The sequence below is a fragment of the Diabrotica undecimpunctata genome, chromosome 1 (assembly GCF_040954645.1).
Source record: "Diabrotica undecimpunctata isolate CICGRU chromosome 1, icDiaUnde3, whole genome shotgun sequence".
In the NCBI taxonomy this organism is placed as follows: domain Eukaryota; kingdom Metazoa; phylum Arthropoda; class Insecta; order Coleoptera; family Chrysomelidae; genus Diabrotica; species Diabrotica undecimpunctata.
The window spans coordinates 181882595-181896749 of record NC_092803.1 but is presented as its reverse complement, the minus strand read 5'-3'; the positions used below and the strand labels follow the sequence as shown (position 1 = coordinate 181896749).

Here is a 14155-nt window from a genome sequence, read left to right as displayed (position 1 = left end):
CAACTTCAGATAGTTTTTACATTGTTTTATTGTGATTTTCAACATGTGTGTATGTTTTAGGGGTACCAGCTGTTTCTATTCCAATTAAATTGTCCAAAAATGGACTTCCTTTGAGTTTGCAACTGATGGGAAGGAAGCTTAGCGAACCTATGCTCCTGGCTGTTGCAAAATATATTGAAAACTTAGTAAAATTTCCTCATTTCCAGCATAAGTCCTAAAAGAGTTTTGTGGTGTATAGTACTTTAGCTAATTTTGCAAAGAATTCTTTTTGTATTTTAAAATTCAATTAAAGAATCCGAATGAAATCCGTGTGTATTTCTACTCTAATTGCAGATATCCTAGGAGGCTGTACAGAAAAAACAATTGAAAATAAATATATTTCAATAAAATTGTTGAGAATCTGTAAAATTTTGGAAACCATTGGATTTAAGTTGGTACTTTTTTATTTTTATAGGTTATGTGAATTGTCATTAATAATACAATGTGTCGCAAACTCTCAGTCACAATCACAACATGTAACCTCCAGTTGGTCTTTGATGCAAAGGCTAAAGGTAATTGTAGATCAGCTGTCTGGGGAAAGGATTTAAATCCTGATTTATGTTTTGTAAATAGAAATTATGAAGACGATCCGCTTCCGTATTCAAGAAAAGTACATAACAAGTTCCTTCACTTACAACACGGACCTATCCTCCTGAATGTGGGTCTGGAAATTGAAATAATTAAATCCTTACCTTGACTCCGATGGAATTTGAACAAGAGTACTGGAGTAAAGACACTGAACAGTTAGAAAAGTCTTTCAAATGGATACCACCAGCAGTCAACAAGTGGGCACGGTTTAGAACAGCTATTATATCGGCTGTCAAAAAAGCATTCCAAGATGCTATCATCATCCAGCCTCAAAAGCCCAATGATGAACATAGGCCTCTTCCTCGTGTTTCCAACCCCGTCTATTTTGCGCCACTCTCATGCAGTTTTTATTTTTTTTTCTTCTTAAATTGTCTGCCCATCGTTTAGGTGGTCTACCGACGCTTTTCTTGTCTTCCGTTGGTCTCCATTCCAATAACCTCTTTGTCTATCGCCCATCCGTCATTCTAGCTGTGTCCTGCCCATCCCCATTTTAGTGTGGCTATCCTTTCGATTACGTCAGTCACCTTGGTTCTTCTCATGACCTCTTCATTTTTTATTTTGTCTCACAGAGTTACTCCTAACATGGATCTCTCCATTCTTACCAAACTAAGAGTCACACAGAGAAGTACGGAGCGATCTTGTACAATGAAGATCAAGAGCATGAAACCCAGCATATAGCTTATGAGTTATTATCATTATTAAAAGAAAACATAAATGGATTCATACAACTGAAAATCTAGATTAATTTTAGTAGGAAGGCTTGGAGTCTGCTAAGAGAACTTGGTGGTGGATTGGCACTAACAAATGTGTCTAGCTCATTAACTCAGTCTAGAGGTATTTAAAACCCTTATAAAATATGAAGATATATTGTTGCAAACTGTGTTATAATATTTTAAAATAAAAATGTTTATATATTAATTACTATTTAAATGGGAATAAGCCACAATTAAAGGTTAAAGTTAGTTTATTGACGTTTTAATTTCCACTTCGGAAATCGTTCTCAAAATACAAACATTAGTAAATTCTAATTTATTTACTAATGTTACCAGTTAACCATCGCCTTGGAAAAAATCTCGAACTCTCATTTACGAATTCTTGCATAGGCAGCTTTAAATATAATAAAGTTGCCACCAACATAAATATTTTCTCTACCGGCAATTTACTTGCTTCCCCCTTTCTTTGCCGATAGACTAAATCCAAACTTTTTGTGTTTTTTTTTTGTCTTGGGACGAGTTTATTACATTTAAACCTACCTTTGGCGTTAATACACAACTCGTTGACGCACCGACACACCATTTTGTCTTTAATAACATCGTGTTTGATCATAACATCTGGGGCACTACCGTTATTCAAACACAGTACGAAATTTTCCGTAATTCGCACTCCATTTTGTCTTCCTTTCGTGACGAACAAACAAGAAATGAGTTGAAAATGCCCCACCAATATTTTAAACACAATTGCCAAATTAAGATGTTTGCAAAAATATTGCAAATCTACAGTACACTTTAATGCAAAATGTATCCTTATTTTCATATGAAATTATCTTTTAACGTCTAGACGGCAACGCAGCTTAAAGAAAATTTTATTCAATTCGATTAAGGTCGGGTATTTTCGTTTTGATATTGCGCGTTACATGATACTATGACTAACTTAATCATAGTATCATGGCGCGTTATATTCACAGAGAATTCGTAGATTGACACCTAACCGTTAAAAGTCTGTCTGGGAATCCCCCAATATTGATTTATTTGAACTACTATATGTATTATATACACATAAATTACTCTGTGAATCCCACAATATTTATTAACATAAAATTTCATATTTTTCTTTACATTTTATTTAAAAATGTAAACCAATAAACCAAATCTAACCTAACACTGGTAAAAAAAATCAGTAATAAGAATAAAATGTTATAATATAATTAAAAATAAAAATTTTTATATTTCATAAGAAAACATGACATTAAAACTAAACCAACGTCACAGTTATACTGTTCCAACCATCGAGTTAGAATCTATGGAGAAGCTATGAGCATATTAACGTGTGTATTAAAAACGGCGTAGGTAGGCGTGGCTAACGATGATACCAATATAGCGGTGGGATCATGGCCGGACTCAATAATATTAAAACTACTATAAAAATATGACTAGTTATTCAGAAGATTTAATCGTAATCTAAAAAAGTGCAATACATTTTTAATAAACTATGATTTATTTATCCCGCGGTAAACACTAAAAACACGATATATTATACATAAAGATAAATTAATACAGTCAAATACTATTAATTTATTCTCTGAAGTACGGGCCATTACTTTGTTTACATATTTGTAGAACGTTATTCCTGAAGATTTTTTATTAACATTGCTTCTGCTACTGCAACTACGTTGAGAATAAGAAACCATTATTATGCACTATTACAATATATTATTACAGTTTCTATAACAGTATTATAAAACTAAAAATATTCGAAAAACAACAAACGTAAACAAACATATACGATCTGTCAAAAGTGTCAAAACAATCTTAACAATATGGCCGAAGTGAGGTCGTTTTTAGTCACGTGATGCCCTCTCCATGGATTCTAACTCGATGGTTCCAAATCCAACGTAACCAAATATAACCTAACGCTGGTAAAAAAGCAGTAATAAGAATAAATTGTTGTAATATAATTAAAAATCAAAATTTTTGTTTCATAAGAAAACATGATAATAAACGTAAAGTAACGTAACCAAATCTAACCTGACCCTTGAAAAAAAAGCTATAATTTTCAGTTAAATATACATTTAGTAGATTTAGTAACAATAAATCAATTTAATAAATTTTCTCCTCTTTTCATTTCAATATATTTTTGAATTATATCAGAAAATTTTCTCCTAACCTTCAGTAATATATGTTCAGTTGATTTCTAATAAAATTTGCGGCATTCTCTCTTTCTTTTGTGCCATAATTCTAAAAATACGAATTAAAAAATACAATTTGGGAAATAGAGCGAGGCACCGCTGTACCAAAAGTAAACCAATATAAAGTATCTTTTGAGTATTTATTTAAACACAAGGTTCGTTGCAAAGTACGAACTCGCTATTTCTAATAATTATTACAAATTCAAAAACAAACACAAAATGATGATTACCTAACCTCAACCTCAATAACTGGTGTCAAAAATGTCGTCCAATGAGAAAATGGAATGGCAACTGCCAAAAAAAATTTCTAATAATTAACTGCAATTTATATTAAAAGAAACAAATACCAATTAATTCGTAAATTTATATGGTAATTTATAAAATTGCAGAATTCATAAAAATGTACTTTTTGAAAAGTTTTCTCTCTTTGTATTTGAAGCATATTACCAACTAACTGTTTGGCCCAAGAAGAAGTTTCAACATAACGTAGTGTTCATTAAATATTATATAATAATAGAATTTATATTAATAAGTGTTATATGGGGATATTCGATTGTCTAGAGCAAGTTGAGAATATCAAAAGGAAGAAGAAATCTTAGGTTATGTTCATTGCCCTAATTTATTATACATCTTTGGCCCCAAAACTAATCATTGACTGTTTAAATTCAAAATGGATTCAAGTGAAGATTGTATAAAAATAAAACAAAATGTATTAATATCTGATAAAGATAGAGATTCTCTAGAGAAAAATGTTAATATACAAATTAAATCAGAACTCCGAGAATGTCTGTTTCAAAGTAATTACAAAGAGTATTCTTTGTCAGATGCATATTGTTTGGACGATATTAAAATAGAAGAACATATGTTACAATATGAAATAACTAACCCATCTCATAATATTACTCTTCAAGACGTTAAGACAGAAATAAAGAAAGAATTGCAGGAACATTATACTATTCCAGAAGTTAACACAGAAATAAAGAAAGAACCGCAGGAGGATAGCTTAGAAGTAAACCGTAGGTGTGCAACTGGATTTAAAAGAAGTAGTACAAAAACATTAGACTCAAACAGAGCTGTAAAATTAGAGATAGGAGCTTCAACTGAGATAGATCACAAAAAAGATTTTAGAGGTATGAAAACATCAAAATTACTATCCAACATTAGCAGATATTCTTCTGAAGCTATTTTCTTGTGGCATTTTAAAGTAATTACTATTTAAATAGAACAAAAAACAAAATTGTTAAATTTACTAATGTTTGTATTTTGAGAACAATTTCCGAAGTGGAAATTGAAATGTCAATAAACTTAGTTTAAACTTTAAATTCCCATTTAAATAGTAATAACATTAGCAGAAATAGGAAGTTTTAGTTTACTTATAGAGATTGTTTAGTGAGAAAGTTTTACTACAGGCAGGTAATGCAGGTCATATATGGTGATATAGCTTCTCCACCAAATATTACAATTAATTTCTACTAAATAAAGACATATATATTTTTTCGTCAAGCAAACATTGATAATAAGAATGTGGAAATGTAAAATAAATGGGAATGATTCATTAGTATATAGGATCTTTTAATATAAATCAATGGCTTCTGCTTATTGAATAATGTACTGTTAATATAATTGGGTGGCTAACATTCATATTTATATTTTGCGTTAAAGACATTATTTTTCACTGGAATTACTATGAATAGTAAGCATTGATAATTTGTTCTCAGTCCAATGTTGTTAAACCTAGCTATACAAAATATAGTTTCCTGTGGCAAATAAAAAAAAAATGATTTAATCGTAATTATTTACTGACTTAGTTGTGGCCAGTAATTGTTTCACAAATATATTAAGAATCATCATCATCAGTGGCATTACAGCTCGTTATGAGCCAAAGCCTTCTTCAGAACAATCTTCCATTCACCCCTGTCTCTGGCAACTCTTGTCCATGCTTTAACTCCGATGGATTTTAGATCATCCTCTATGTTATCTTGATAGCTAAGTTTTGGTCTTCCTCTGGCTCGTCTTCCCACTGGTCCTCTTCGGTCGAAAATTTTTCTGATCGTTGCATCTTTATCTCGCCTAATTACATGTCCTATCCATCGAAGGCGTGCTAATTTAATACATTTTACAACGTCAGGTTCCCCAAAACTTCTATATAACTCAAAGTTGTAGCGCCTACGCCACAAACCCTGTTCTTGGATTCCTCCATATATTTTCCTTAGAATTTTTCTCTCGAAACATTTAAGCAATTCTTGGTCGTTCTGTGTAAGTGACCACGCTTCAGACCCGTATGTTAACACTGGCCTTATTAGTGTTTTATATATGGTAACTTTAATTTTTCTGGGTAGTTTTGGGGCCATATGTTTCCTTAAACCACAATAGCACTTATTGGCAAGCACTATTCTTCTTTTAATTTTTTCGCTGACATTGTTGCCCTTGCTCAGCAGTGAGCCCAGGTAGACAAAGGTGTCCACACCTTCCACACCAGTTCCAGATCATCAATTAATACTCTAGGTATCTGGTTATTTGATCTGGTACAATACATTTACTTGGTTTTCTGTGCGTTTATTTTGAATCCCATTCTAAGTGCAGACACCCTTAGTGATCGAAATGCTTCGATCAGAGATTCTGTGGACCTAGCAATAATGTCTATGTCATCTGCATATCCGACCACTTGTACAGATTTATTAAAGATGGTGCCATTCGTATTGATATTCGTATGGATTCTGACTACACTCTCTTCGCCTGTTAGTGTAATAGCCTGTAGAAGTTTTTGGCTGTTGATTGAGTCGTATGCGGCTTTGAAATCCACGAATATGTGGTGGGTGTGGACTCCGAACTCAAACGTTTTCTCAATAATCTGCCTGAAGATTTGATCCGTTGTTGATTTATCGGGTCGGAAACGGCACTGGTAGTTCCCAACTATTTGTTCAGCATAGGGGATCAATCTTCTGTACAATACGTTGGAAAATATTTTATATGCCACATTAAGTAGGGTGATGCCCCTATAATTATCACACACCATCATATCTCCCTTTTTGTGAAGAGGGTGCATTACACCTAATTACCAGTCCGCGGGCGTTTCGTTCCGTTGCCAGATTTTGGTTACTAATTTATGCATGTGTTTAAAAAGGGTGTCATCACCATTCTTAAAGAGTTCGGCAGGAAGATTGTCCAAACCTGGAGCTTTGTTATTTTTCAGTTTTGAAATGGCTTCTCTAATTTCTTTTTCGGGAGGGGGGGGGGGGGGGCTCTTGAGCGTTTTCATCCATTTCAATATATTAAGAATACTTTTTACAAAATTTCCACCAAAGTACCATGTTTTAGCAGGATTTCTACAAAAATACTATATTTTTCGCATAAAAACATTCGTTTTATTAGAAGTTAACAAAACTTTGTACTTCGCTGTACAATGAATCATATATGATTCAAACACATCTAAATGTGCCCCTAATATGCACGAATCAAGGGTAGATATTACTTTGTGAAGAAATTTAAAATTTAATGTGACAATATTTCTTATAGGTATATTTGTACATGAACTGGTAATAATAGACATCAACTTTTAGCCACAAAACAAAAAATTTGGAAAATATTAGGTATCTAGTACTTTTTATACAAATCCCTTTTGCATTATTGTATTCAACTACTGCATTAGGTTTAATTTTTATTCCCATTCTATTTTTAGTACTTTCTTTCATCATTTCATCTCCATGACGAGTGCTGATCATCAGAATTGAAGGAGAAGGTTTGTCAAACCACTTCAATACTGTCATATAGCTATCTTTTTGTCTTGCGACTATTTTTCCTGTTTTAACCTAGCTCCTGTCAGTTAGTGCTAAGTCGACTCTGATCTTTCATAAAGTTCCACATAGATCTGCTTTGTGAGTCTTCAAATAAGTTCCTAATGCTGCTAATTATTATAATTGTTTGCAATATTTAGGATCCCCTCATTTAAAAGAGGTTCAACCAGTTTTACCACTTTGTAAGGTTTATAACCTCCATATAACATCACATAAAACATGTAGTATGTGATTCCCCAAGTGTAACTCTGTTCTGCATTACAAAACAATATGCAAATACATTGGTTTGGAAAGATCGAAATTTAAGCATCTAAGCAATCTATCTACTAAACTTATTTATGGACTCTCACTGTAGAGATGGTTCCCCATAAATTATAGGATTACCTGAACAATAATTATATTTATATTTAAGTCCATTAAATCCTTGTTCTTATAAAACAAAACTTTAGACTACAATCTAATATCTCACTTCTGATAGAAGTGAGATATTAGATTGTGAATAGAATCTCACACTGAGCAATCAGTCATAACCAATTCATCCTACTAATTATGGGCTTCACACTTTTGTCTTCAGATAGTCTAAACGGGCTAATCAACTCTGTTAGATTGACATTCTCACGTCATATACATAGCATGTTTCCAGGTTAAGTTTTAAGCTGTGATAACCTTTGTTTTGTGTGATCTTGCTGTGTAAGAATTTTTGTATTTTCGTCTCATTTATATTCACATAATTGTAATTATTTTTGTTTTTCTTTCAATATTTATGAATAATCAAAAGTTTACACTAATTCTAATTGGGCTCTGCCGGTTGTTGTGGTTAATTCTCAAAAAATGGTAAATAATATTAAAATGTCAAAAGCAAATAGCTTCAGAACATCGTTAGGGCTGAATTATTGCGAAAAACAAGTAATGATCTGCCCAGAATCATAACAAGCTTCCTTACTGGTCACTCACCATTCAAGAGACACTTGCATATAATAAGGTTGGGTCATAGAGATGAAACTGCAGATTCTGTAGCAGAAGGAACACTTGGAAACTACAAGATGGTACAGGGTCTAGTAATTCTGGAATGGATATTATAAATAAATGAAGATATACAATAAACCAATTAGCTGAAGCCATACATCGGTTTATAACAGAGGCCTTTACATTAAATATGGTTATAACTTTGTTCATTATTCTATATATATGTTCCTTTTTATTTATGATCTGCTGTTTCTTCATGCAAAGTTTATAGTTTGATTTTTATTTTAGGTTTTAGTCAGAATGAAATTCAAACGGAATCTGAAAGATCTTTGGTAACACATACTAGAGGAAATTCCTACAAGTGTGAAACATGCTCCAAGGAATTTACTCTCCCAAGATATTTAAAAAGACATGTGAAAGTGCACACTCACGAAAAGCCTTATACATGTGAAATTTGTTTTAAACATTTTACTGAAGCAGCAACTTTAAGAAAGCATTCGAGACTGCATACTGGAGAAAAACCTTACAAGTGTGAAATTTGTTTTGAGCAGTTTACTTATCTGGGTAGTCTGAAATATCATATCAGATCGCATACTGGAAAAAAGGATTACAAGTGTGAAATCTGTTTAAACCAATTTAATGAAGCTGGACGTTTGAAAAGGCATATGAGAGTACACACTAGAGAAAAGCCTTACAAGTGCGAAATTTGCTTAAAGTCATTTAGTGAAGCAAATATTTTGAAAAAGCATTTGAGGGTACACACTGGGGAAAAGCCTTACAAGTGTGAAATTTGTTTTAAGCAATTTAGTGATTCAGGCTGTTTGAAAATACACTTTAGAAAGCACACTGGAGAAAAACCTTATGAGTGTGAAATTTGTTTTAAGAAGTTTACTCAAGTATGTAATTTGAATCATCATATAAAATTGCACACTGAAGGAAAGCCTTACAAGTGTGAAATTTGTTTTAAGTCATTTAGTAAATCAGATAATTTAAAAAGGCATTTGGGAGTACACACTGGAGAAAAGCCTTACCAGTGTGAAATTTGTCTTAAGTATTTTACTCAAGGGAGTAGTTTGAAATGTCATATCGCATGTCACACTGGAGAAAAACCTCACAAATGTGAAATTTGTTTTAAGCAGTTTACTCGTGCTAATAGTTTGAAACGTCATTTTAAGTCGCACAGTGGAGAAAAGGCTCATAAGTGTGAAATTTGTTTTAAGCAATTTAGTAAAGCAAAAAGTTTGAAAAAGCATTTTTTAATACACACTGTATAAACCTTATTAATGTGAGATTTGTTGACATGTAATAACCTGCAATATAGCAATTGCCGGTAGTATGAATCTTTGGCGCTAAAAGTCACCCCCACCTATACTTCTGGGTTGAGAATATCGAACGCATCCACGAGAGCCGTCTTGTTACTTCACTTTGTTCCTGTCCGCCCAAGAAGCGACCTGCAAGCAGCGGTAGCACCCGCTACCCTCAATGATTTGTTGCCAGTTGCTGTTTGTGCTGAACTATATTTCATCTTGTGTCTCGTGTTGAACATTTTATGTTTGTTTAAACATCCACTTTATCGTGTATTTGTATATTTACTATTCTGTTTAATTTGCCTTTATTACTAATTGTATTAATTTCATTATTATTAATATAAATGTATTATTCATTATTTTACCTTGTGAGTTGCCTTTATTAATATTTGTATTTCATTCAATATAATATAATTAATATATTTTATGTCTGGTTGCATTTTGTGTGCCTTTATTAAGGAAGATTTTCTTCCTCAAAAGACAAACTACACATTCAAAACATTTGAAAAAAATTGAGAAGGTATATGTGATCATTAGAAGTATTTTGACAAATTTTGAGCAAACTTCATGTTTTCATTTTTGAAAAAACTCAAAAAAACTACTTTTTTCCAAGTACAAAGCGGGAAAACCTAATATACTATACCTATACCTAATCCTAAGAAATACTTTTTCTAATTTTAAATTGTTTATAACAAGAGAACCACCAACTTTAGAGATTTTTTGTTCAGAATTATCCAAAAAAAACCTAAACAGTGAATTAAAAAAAATTGTGTAAATAAATTAGGTCCATTTTTATGCTGATGTGTCTTACGTAATGTATTCTTTGTGTCATTTGAAATCCATTGACGTATATCTATAACTCGAAGCTCAATTTTTTAAAATGTTAACAATAATTTAATATGGGGGCAGTGGTATGAAAGCTTTGATTTGAGATTGTTTTAGTTTTATATTCTACACATTTTTCAGAGAATCCGTTGCATCATTCAGTGGTCAGACAACTCCAACATTATATTCAAATACAAAAGATTTGGAGATTGAAGTAGTGCGAGTACTGGATGCGTACGATAATAATCTTTCTAGAAGAAGAATAGTCGATATCAGCCACTTTATAGCCGAAGTGAAATCCTTAGAGAGTAATGAATGCCATGTAAAAAAAACTGGATACTTGGCATTTGACAAAGAAGTTGCCATGGGTTTAAATTTAATTTTCAATTCGTTTTCAAGTATGCTGCATGTGGAATAAAAAATCGATTCATACGTACAGGGATAAACACTATGTGAATCCTCTAGCGACGTGGGGTACTTTGGTTATTGGAAAAGGACATCATTTAGTAGAGGAATGTTTATCATTGTTGGATGTTCGGCCAATGGGATTTCACACATTTAATAAATACCAACAAGAGCAAGGAGAAACGTGGCAGCAATGTTTAACTGATGCAATTCAAGCAGCAGGGGGAAAGATTACCAAAAAGCTTTAGAAACCCAAAACGTGACACCAGGAGGAATTGGTCGATGTGCAGTGGTTATTGATGGTGGATGGAGTCACCGTTCGTATGAATATCCGTATGAAACACTTCAAAATCCGGCATTGCATACATTATTGGATTTCATACAAAACAACTACTTTTTATAGGAATTCGCAATCAGTATTGTGGTATATGTGCAATTAATGAACGAAAACAAACTATGAAACCCATATTTTTTACAAAAATTGGACTGGATCATCACCAGCAATGGAGGCTGTACTTGTTGAAGGTTTTTTAAAAAGTGAAAGCATGCACAATCTTTAATATGCAACCTTCATTGGTGATGGTGTTTCCAAAGTCCACTGAAACATTTTTGAAAAGATTCCTTATTGCAGTAAAATAAGAAAAATCGAATGTGCCAATCGTTTAAAAAATATATTACCAAACATTTTCATGAAATGGCTAAAGAATCAGCTAGTTATAAAAAATTATTATGAAGCGAGCGCTCGTATAAATGTAGCAATCAAAAATAAAAATTAATCATTTGTGGATACACGTACTAACGCAAACTATCGAAAAAAGCTACTAACATGACATAGAACTGCACATATTGTTCATCAACTTTCAACAGGCATTCGACAGCATATACAGACAATAGTTATTAAAAGAAATTAAAAGGATGGAAATGCAGCAAAGTTAATACTTTGCTGCATTTCCATCTGACTGACTAGGATATAATAAGCCACAATTGAAGGTTAAAATAAGTTTATTGACGTTTCAATTTCCACTTCCTCAAAATACAAACATTAATAAATTAAACAAATTTTGTTTTTGTTACTTGGTGACAAATTCGTCTAATAATTTAATTTTATCTGACTCATTTATATTGACAATTCACACATGCATTATACATTTTAAATTAGACGACTTTAAAATGATATTGCTAATATTGTTGAGTTGCGTTCCTGGGACAACGTTATTGTAAGATAGTTCATTCGATTACATGAAATCAACTTTAACTTGAGAATATCCGTCAGAAAAAAATCATAGCATGTAATTTGTCTTCACAAAGACAACCACATGCCACGATGACAGTAAGATTCTCCTGTTAATGATATCATAGTAAATCATGAGGAAAAAAACCTCATAATACTATCCCGACATGGTAAGTATTTGGTCTTACATTTAGTTTACTCTCAACAAACACCAAATTCTGATTTTATATGTTTGTTATTTAAAAAACATAAATGATGTATCCTCGGATATGTTACTGACTTACTAATAATGGTATTTTCCTTGTATTAACTTCCTCTTTTAACCCATTAAGGGCCGAGACAATCAACAAAGAGAAATTTGACAATTGATTTATTAGATTGGATTAAAAACACATACATTAAGACTAATTTACAACCAAAAAGAATTTTTTTTTTCTCATGAAAGGAAAAACAGGTGGGTGCGTATACGCACCTTTGGCCGAATACGCATACAATTTTTAAAAAAGGAACATATTGTATCTTAACTGTAAATTAAATTTTAAGATGAAAATTTTCGAAACATTCGGGGTGTAGATGCACTGTACACTTTTTACATAAATAAATAGTATTACTTTTGCACATCCGACATTTTCTTCTTGCACTATTATCGTCTCTTTTTATAATGTGGCCAATATTGTCGAATCTAGTTTCATCTGGTAAAGCAAATTTAGATGGAAGTCCATATACTGAGTTTGACAATGATGTAGCGGTTTCTTCACTATTCTCTGCATGTCCACTATATTTTAGTAAGTTAAGAACCAATCTCGAATGAAACTCCAGCTCGGAAATTTTAGAATCATTCGCAATTTTAAAAATTTTCCAACTATTGATCACCATACTGTCAATCATGTTAGTAAACAACGGCCACCACCACTTTTTTCCTCTTATTTTAATACGGTAATTCACAATGCCATTATCATGCAGATCCACTCCACCCATGTATTGGTTATATTGGTGAATTAGGCTGAGGGATAAGAATTTCTTTGTGTTCTTTACGGTTATAACGTTTAGTTTGCATAAGGGGTAAAACGTCACATGTATTTGTCATTACAGTCACTACTGAATTATTCGTCCATCTTGTCACCAAAACTTCTAAATTGGAATCGAATGCACATGTATATGAACCTCTTTCCTTTTTTTTTTTCATAATTTTGTTTTCTTCTAGAGGACACTTAGCAGTGCGATTTTCCCTTACTGTTCCTGTTGAAAAGAATCCTTTTTCTTTCAATAGTCCAAAAAGAGCATATGACGTAAAGAAGTTGTCGAAAAAATCCTTATGTTGCTGTGGGTTTTTAACTATCGAAAGTAAATTCAAAACAACTGCCGTTCCTAAGCTAAAACTATTATCTGTTTTCTCAGTTTTTCCGCCATATGGAATAAATTTGAACAAATAACCAGTATCAGAACATAAACACCATAGTTTAAAACCAAATCTAACAGGTTTTCCACGGATGAACTTTTTGCAAGAATGTTGCCCGAAATATGGAACCATTTCCTCGTCAATGGAAAGATTTTTTGCAAAAACTCCAAATTGTGCAAACTTTCGGTTAATTATTTTAAACATTGGTGACAATATAATATATTGCTTTTTTATATATTATATAAAAAAGCAAATATAACGTTTACAGCACACAGCAATTTTATAAATAGTGAATGAAGTGTATTGACTATTGACGAGATCGTAATTTCAGATTGTTTAGTCTACGAAAAAAATATAATATGGTTTCGGCCAAAGATGCGTATGCGAATCCATCGTATAAACATGCAATTATATACCTTATTTTTAAAGTATGAATGAATAAGTTTTTAGAATAATAAAAATTTCAACATATTTTTATAATTATAGAATACAAAATATGAATTAAGTTTATAATTAGTATCGGAAAAATTTTTTGTATGAAGATGTACATAAATCATTAAATTATGCAAAATTATAATAATCTTAAAATATTTAAAAAGTAATATTTTTGTCAAAAGAAAAATGATACTATATACCTCAATCTATTGAGATGTTACTTCAATAAAAAGAAAACATTAAAAAAATTATTTTCGGGCC

The 14155-nt window shown here is 32.0% G+C and overlaps 1 protein-coding gene across 3 annotated transcripts in view; it reads left to right on the top strand.

Moving 5' to 3' along the window:
* The window catches only part of GatA (glutamyl-tRNA(Gln) amidotransferase subunit A, mitochondrial), a 28801-nt gene extending 18774 nt beyond the window's left edge, over window positions 1-10027 (top strand). Inside the window, exons 1-2 of one of the 3 annotated variants that reach the window (XM_072520713.1) lie at window positions 3793-4662; window positions 8581-10027. In XM_072520713.1, coding sequence (XP_072376814.1) covers window positions 4203-4662; window positions 8581-9566 — 1446 coding nt within the window. In that variant the 5' untranslated portion in view covers window positions 3793-4202 and the 3' untranslated portion in view covers window positions 9567-10027. Of the gene's footprint in view, window positions 1-60; window positions 306-3792; window positions 4663-8580 lie in introns of those variants that run through there. The other 2 variants (XM_072520711.1, XM_072520712.1) reach the window with 2 other exon arrangements.
* Window positions 10028-14155: the final 4128 nt, after the last annotated feature.